Source organism: Pygocentrus nattereri, chromosome 18 (assembly GCF_015220715.1).
Source record: "Pygocentrus nattereri isolate fPygNat1 chromosome 18, fPygNat1.pri, whole genome shotgun sequence".
Taxonomy (NCBI): Eukaryota; Metazoa; Chordata; class Actinopteri; order Characiformes; family Serrasalmidae; genus Pygocentrus; species Pygocentrus nattereri.
The window spans coordinates 39383659-39391158 of record NC_051228.1 but is presented as its reverse complement, the minus strand read 5'-3'; the positions used below and the strand labels follow the sequence as shown (position 1 = coordinate 39391158).

General features: G+C 48.0%; 1 protein-coding gene across 4 annotated transcripts in view; it reads right to left on the bottom strand.

Moving 5' to 3' along the window:
* The window catches only part of LOC108442444 (adhesion G-protein coupled receptor G2-like), a 57269-nt gene that overhangs the window by 33230 nt on the left and 16539 nt on the right, over nucleotides 1-7500 (bottom strand). For 3 of the 4 annotated variants that reach the window (XM_037547333.1, XM_037547335.1, XM_037547336.1), the window contains 8 exons: nucleotides 5569-5798; nucleotides 2585-2624; nucleotides 2433-2470; nucleotides 2190-2323; nucleotides 1950-2064; nucleotides 1775-1830; nucleotides 588-635; nucleotides 370-449 (listed from right to left, as the gene is read on the bottom strand). In XM_037547333.1, coding sequence (XP_037403230.1) covers nucleotides 370-449; nucleotides 588-635; nucleotides 1775-1830; nucleotides 1950-2064; nucleotides 2190-2323; nucleotides 2433-2470; nucleotides 2585-2624; nucleotides 5569-5798 — 741 coding nt within the window. The remainder of the gene's footprint in view (nucleotides 1-369; nucleotides 450-587; nucleotides 636-1774; nucleotides 1831-1949; nucleotides 2065-2189; nucleotides 2324-2432; nucleotides 2471-2584; nucleotides 2625-5568; nucleotides 5799-7500) is intronic. The other variant, XM_037547334.1, reaches the window with a different exon arrangement.

The window sequence follows — 7500 nt, the reverse complement described above, 5'->3', positions numbered from 1 at the left end:
GCGGTGGGACGGACGTCCAGCTTATGCGTCTCAGAGCACGACGTCTTCCTCTCGGCCTTCTTTAATAAGGACGTGTGAAGGACGTTTTCCTGAGTCTGACGTCATTTTAAAGCAGTTAAAAACACAATCACTGCTCACTGCTGCTCATCTCACGCTGACTGGACCTCATGGGATGCTGGTTGTCATGGTAACGTTTACTCAAAGTGGTCACTGTCCTCTGTTAAAATGCAAATATAAAGAATGTTATTTCACTATAAAATCTATTTGATGAGAGCGCCAGTTGGAAATGTTTAAAAATAATTCAAAACGACTGAAATCATCCTCCACTACACATGTGGCCTTGTAAAAGAGAGCCAGTTCTGTACTCACCCATGCAGTAATCTTTGACTCATTATGTTCAGACACATTTCCAATCACGTTAACACTCATCCTCATCCAGTAGTACCTTGCTGCAAAAGATAACCACAGCCATTTAGTCGTCACCGTCTTTGTCATATAAATGCCGTTATTATGATATAAAGCAGCTAATCTGACTGTCAGGGGAAAGTTATTTAAAAGATTTTTCTGATGGTAATAATTGTACTCACAGTAATCGCTACAGTCCTGTGAGAACATGCAGTCAGTGGGCGATGGCACTAGAGCAGAATAAGAACATTCATTTAATTCATTTGATAGAGAAGCAAAGGAAATAACTTCACGTTCATGACTCCAGCTCAGCTGTAAGTAAAGAGTGAAGGATCTGTCAGTGCTGTCAGAAAAGGAGGCGCCCCCCACGTCTGCCGCAGGGGACGAAGGCGCCCTCATGCCTGCAGCAGAGGACGGCGGCGCCCCCTACGCCTGCAGCAGAGGACAGCGGCGCCCCCTACCCCTGCAGCAGAGGACGGCGGCGCCCCCTACGCCTGCAGCAGAGGACAGCGGCGCCCCCTACCCCTGCAGCAGAGGACGGCGGCGCCTCCTACACCTGCAGCAGAGGACGGCGGCGCCCCCTACGCCTGCAGCAGAGGACAGCGGCGCCCCCTACCCCTGCAGCAGAGGACGGCGGCGCCTCCTACACCTGCAGCAGAGGACGGCGGCGCCCCCTACGCCTGCAGCAGAGGACAGCGGCGCCCCCTACGCCTGCAGCAGAGGACGGCGGCGCCCCCTACGCCTGCAGCAGAGGACGGCGGCGCCTCCTACGCCTGCAGCAGAGGACGGCGGCGCCTCCTACGCCTGCAGCAGAGGACGGCAGAACCCCAGTGCCTGCCACAGAGGACGGCGGCGCACCTACGCCTGCCGCAGGGGATGGGGGCGCCCCCATGCCTGCCAGAGGGGACGGTGATGCCCCCACACCTGCCGCAGGGGACGGCGGTGCCCCCACACCTGCCGCAGGGGATGGGGGTGCCCCCACGCCTGCCGGAGGGGACGGTGATGCCCCCACACCTGCCGCAGGGGACGGCGGTGCCCCCACACCTGCAGCAGAGGTGTTACCCACCACACTATACCAGCTACTAAGTTATTTTTATTTAAAATATTTTTGAATAGCTAAAGAATTTAGTGCCTATTTTGCTGTTGCAGTTTTGGCACATTTTGAATATGTCCAGTTTGGGTCATGGCAAAACATCAAACAAAAATGAAATGAAAACACAGCTGGCCCAACCGATTTGTTTAGATATTTTAACATGACTGAGTTTGACACCCCTGACCTAAAGAATAGAACTCTATATGTAACTAAAGCAGCTGATGAAGAAAAAATGTTTTGTAACACCAGGTTATTGCTTTCATGTGTTGTACATACCGCAAGTAGAGCTGCTCTTGACCGGGTTATGAGTAACATTCTCACTGTCGCCACTGCTGAAACAACGCAGTTATACACTGTACACAGCTGCACATGTAAAATGTGTGAAATATAGTATATGATATTTATTATTTAATACTGCTTACCAGATTTCATACAGTGCCTTTGAACTTACCACAAGACGTGCATTGCAGCATTTGAATTACAGAGAACCTCAGTGTTGAGAGAACCATTCTTCTCAAAGCTTCCAGCTGGAGACCCTGTAGCATCACTGTGGCAAAGCTCTTTTCCTTTTGGGTGCAAAGACAATCAGCTAATGGAGCTCACAGCATTCAAAATACGCACTTTTTCAAAACTGCTGTCGTGTGTTTATTTCATGGCCTTGTACTGAGACCACCTATGTGATCACACTCACCCACTCTCTGTACTTGGTTTCCAATCACCTGCCCCTGGATGGTGGAGTTAACCTGTACGATGCTTACGATGCGGGCAATGCAGCACGGACTGGTCGGCTGACTCAGCTGCAACAGCACGGTGCACTCAGTGTGTCTGTGGGACGAGCAGAATCAGTGGACCACTGGTCAGAAAACACCAGCTTCAGACATTCTGTTCAGCACCATGTGAGGAGATTACAGTGGAAAACACCAACTGGACTCACCGTACGGCCGTCTTATTGTCACACATCACCTCAATGTTCTGAAAACAAAAACACAAAGAGCGGATTACGCTCATCCCAAAATACACACACTCGGAAAAGGAGAGTAAACACAGCAACTGAGGAGCGTCTCGATAAAACAAACTGCTGCTCACTTGAAAGAGGCTGGTAGTGGTTTCATTTTCTTTTACCGAGCTGAAAAGCAAACAAAGACACAAAGAATTTGAGATTTAAGGCGTCTACTGTCGTCTTCATGCTCTGCATCCTTTATTTACTAGGTCATAATAGTTTACGCTCTTTATATAAACTATATTTCCAAAAGTATTCAGTCATCTGGCTTCACGCATATGAACTTCAGTGACGTCCCATTTTTAATCCATAGGGTTTAATATGATGTCGGCCCACCCTTTGCAGCTATAACAGCTTCAACTCTTCTGGGAAGGCTTTCCACAAGGGTTAGGAGTGTTTATGGGAATTTTTGACCGTTCTTCCAGAAGCACATTTGTGAGGTCAGACACTGATGTTGGACGAGAAGGCCTGGCTCACAGTCTCCACTCTAATTCATCCCAAAGGGGTTCTATGGGGTTGAGGTCAGGATTCTGTGCAGGCCAGTCAAGTTCTTCCACACCAAACTGGCTCATCCGCGTCTTTATGGACCTGCTTTGTGCACTGGTGGGCAGTCATGTTGGAGCAGGAAGGGGCCGTCCCCAAACTGTTCCCACAAAGTTGGGAGCATGAAATTGTCCAAAATCTCTTGGTGCTGAAGCTTTAAGAGTTCCTTTCACTGGAACTAAGGGGCCGAGCCCAACTCCTGAAAAACACCTCCACACCATGATCCCCCCTCCACCAAACTTTACACTCGGCACAATGCAGTCAGACAAGTACCGTCTCCTGGCAACCGCCAAACCCAGACTCGTCCATTGATTGGTCACTCCAGAGAACACGTCTCCACTGCTCACTACTGTTCTATTGGGTTGAGGTCAGGACTCTGTGCAGGCCAGTCAAGTTCTTCCACACCAAACTCTTCCATCAGATTTCCAGATGGAGAAGCGTGATTGGTCACTCCAGAGAACTCGTCTCCACTGCTCTAGAGTCCAGTGGCGGCGCTTTACACCACTGCATTCCACGCTTTGCATTGCGCTTGATGATGTAAGGCTTGGATGCAGCTGCTCGGCCATGGAAACCCATTCCATGAAGCTCTCTACGCTGTTCTTGAGCTGATCTGAAGGCCACATGAAGTTTGGAGGTCTGTAGTGATTGACTCTGCAGAAAGTCAGTGACCTCTGCGCACTATGCCCCTCAGCATCCGCTGACCGCTCTGTCATTTTACGTGGCCGACCACTTCCTGGCTGAGTTGCTGTCGTTCCCAATCGCTTCCACTTTGTTATAATCCCACTGACAGTGGACTGTGGAATATTTAGTAGTGAGGAAATTTCACGACTGGACTTGCTGCACAGGTGGCGTCCGATCACGGTACCACGCTGGAATTCACTGAGCTCCTGAGAGCGACCCATTCTTTCACTAATGTCTGTAGAAGCAGTCTGCAGGCCGAGGGGCTCGGCTTTATACACCTGTGGTCATGGAAGTGACTGGAACACCTGAATACTTTTCACAATATAGTGTATTCTACCAGTTAACATATAAAGAAGAGGCACTGCAAATTGTTGATTCATTTTTTCTGAGGTCTGCTCAAAGCGCAATTTTCTTGTCTTGGGACTTCACTTGACTAAATCAGAAACTTCTATGTCAAATTGGAGTTCATCTTCACTTGAGTTGGTTTGTGGGCTTGTGACTCAATGAGATCAGTTATTTTATTAGAAATATCTTTGATTTTTCCCAGTTTGGGAGTTGCACATGACACACTGTCCTGTAGTGATGACTGAAAACTTTTGGATTTACACACACAAACATTTTCTAAACCGCTTGGCCTCACAGAGCAGGTACTGTTTGGGTGGTGGATCATTCTCAGCACTGCAGTAACACTGACGTGGTGGTGGTGTGTTAGTGTGTGTTGTGCTGGTCTGAGTGGATCAGACACAGCAGTGCTGCTGGAGTTTTTAAACACTGTGTCCACTCACTGTCCACTCTATTAGACGATCCTACCTTGTCGGTCCACCTTGTAGATGTAAAGTCAGAGACAACAGCTCATCTGCTGCTGCACAGTTTGTGTTGGTCATCCTCTAGTCCTTCATCAGTGGTCACAGGACGCTGCCCACAGGACACTGCCCACAGGACGCTGCCCACAGGACACTGCCCACAGGACGCTGCCCACAGGACGCCGCCCACAGGACGCTGTTGGCTGGATGTTTTTGGTTGGTGGACTATTCTCAGTCCAGCAGCGGCACTGAGGTGTTTAAAAACTCCAGCAGCACTGCTGTGTCTGATCCACTCAGACCAGCACAACACACACCAACACACCACCACCAGGTCAGTGTTACTGCAGTGCTGAGAATGACCCACCAACCAAACAATACCTGCTCTGTGAGGGTCCATGGGGGTCCTGACCACTGAAGAACAGGGTAACAGAGTATCAGAGAAACAGATGGACTACAGTCTGTAACTGTAGAACTACAGAGTGGAACTGAACGGTCAGTGGAGCTGATAAAGTGGACAGTCAGAATGTTACGCCTGACCAGTGTATATATTGGAGAGGGAGAAAATGTCTGACCAGATGAATTAGGACTGAGCTGCTACCTTCTTAAGCATTTTATTAGCCATGACAGGTTTTGATTCAACTTAAGGTAACACTTTATTTGGATGGTCCACTGCCGAGGCTTTGTAAATGCTTAGTCTGTCTTTAAGTAACATTCAGTTAAAAACAAGTTCAGTGTGAAAGATTTGATTAAATCCACCCTTAACCCTAATCCTAATCTCAAAACAAACCTGACACCTACCCATAATCCTAATCCCAACCATAATGGTGCTGATAATCAACTGAACTTCATTTAAGCGTCTGTATCAGACCATCTAAATAAAGTGAGGTCAAACGTAACCGCAGGCCAATTTCATGACCGGTTTAAAGCTGATTAATATTATCAAAGCTCTGGCTTTATTGCCCGATTGTTATTACACAGTTTGATAGTCCTGACCCAGGATAGGACAGAATGGTCAACCTAATAATTACTGATCGTCACTCTACCTGTTCCCCGATGCCTGGGTTTGAAGCTGAACTGCAGGCGATGGCGTGGCGCTCTGTGTAGAGGGAGAACTAAAGTCGTCAGGTGTTGTTGAGAAGGTGTTGCTGTGTGTGCCATCGCTGGTTTCAGAGGGCGGAGTGGTGGATGTGAATGCCATTTGTGACGAGGTGGCAGAAGTAGCATTAGTGATGTACCTGCATTCACCTAGATGCTGCTGAAACAGCCCCTTGAGCTGCAACACACGAGATGTTCAGTCAAGGAACAGAAACGTTTAGACACTCGTGTTTTTGTTATTTAATGTATTGCCAATGCAAATATTCACTTCAGTACATACAGTACTGCCTTTTGACTTTTTTATTCATATTTTGAGTACAAAGTATGGTTATATAAGCACAATTCCATACAACAAGAGAAACAAATCACACACACACACACACACACACACACGCACACACACACACACACACACACACACACACATATATGCATATTTTACATATATGTGTGTATGTTAAAACTAATAACAAACCATTCCAAGTTCCAAAAGCCAGTTTCAGCAACCGAGGATCAGAACGCCAAGGCCCACGCCTTCGGACACTGCCCAATCCACAAAGCACCGAACCTCTACTACTGCCCCTCCCATCGGTGGTGGGTCGATGGGAGGGAGGGACTCATGTAGCTCCTTCGGGCTGGGCCCAGCCGGGCACCATGAGTAAATGCTCGGCCACCACTCTTGCCTCAAGTGGAGGAGTTTAAGTATCTCGGGGTCTTGTTCACGAGTGATGGTACAAGGGAGCGGGAGATGGACAGGCGGATTGGTGCTGGGTCAGCAGTGATGCGGGCTCTTTACCGGTCTGTTGTGGTAAAGAAAGAGCTGAGCCATAAGGCAAGGCTCTCGATTTACCGGTCGATCTACATTCCCACCCTCACCTACGGTCATGAGCTTTGGGTAATGACCGAAAGAACGAGATCGCGAATACAAGCGGCCGAAATGAGTTTCCTCCGCAGGGTGTCTGTTCTACATATTATTGCTTCACAAATAAAACTGTTCTCACGCAAACTGCACCTCATGCCTTACAAATCACTTTGGTGGTTCCTAAATTTCTCAGGCACAACATTATTAACCCCTTAAAATCCCAGGCTTGTCACAGTAAGACTGATTATCCAGTAACTACAGTGACTTCAGTTTAAACTGGCTGAGCTGTTCTTAGATTATAGTAGCGTGTAATTAAACTTTGGCCCTGCCTGTGGGGCCCTGACCATTTAAGGGGTTAAATGGAAACACAGGCTAACAATGACCTTAAACATCCCTGTCAGCACATCCCTGTTATTATGCAGGTGTAAAGTTCATGCAAGCACAGTTCATTTTCCCCAAAGTGGTACAAGATTTCTCCAGATTAATGATTAAGGCCAGTGTACGCTGGGCGCTCTACGTCATGCTGCGCTGTGTCCAGAAAATTCACCACTGGCACGCATACCAGCGCCTGTATTCTGCATTTAAGTGAGCACTGCTCAAAATCCATTTAGTTTCTGAGTTTTCTCCCCAATTTAGTCAAACCTGCCCACTAGCGAGGTCTCCCCCAGCCACACGCAGTGTCTCGGTGAGCTTGTGTACAGGTAGGTGACTTATGCCATGCATAATAAACAATGCTGACGGTTTTATTTCATTAAATTTAAATGGACAGAATGTGAAAATGAACAGATCCTGAGGTTTATCTGAGCTCTCACTACAACACGCGCTGATATAGCAGTGCTTTGCTATGTGATGCTGTGCGGCACATCATTTCTGGTGTGCAGTGGCTTTAAGGGGGGTAAGACAGAAGCCCTGGTCGGTGGGGAACCTTGAGGAATCGAAGGCGGTTTGCCGAGTAATGGGCGAAAATTGAACTACAATGCTGCAAAATGCTAAATACTTCTCGCCGTAGAATTACACA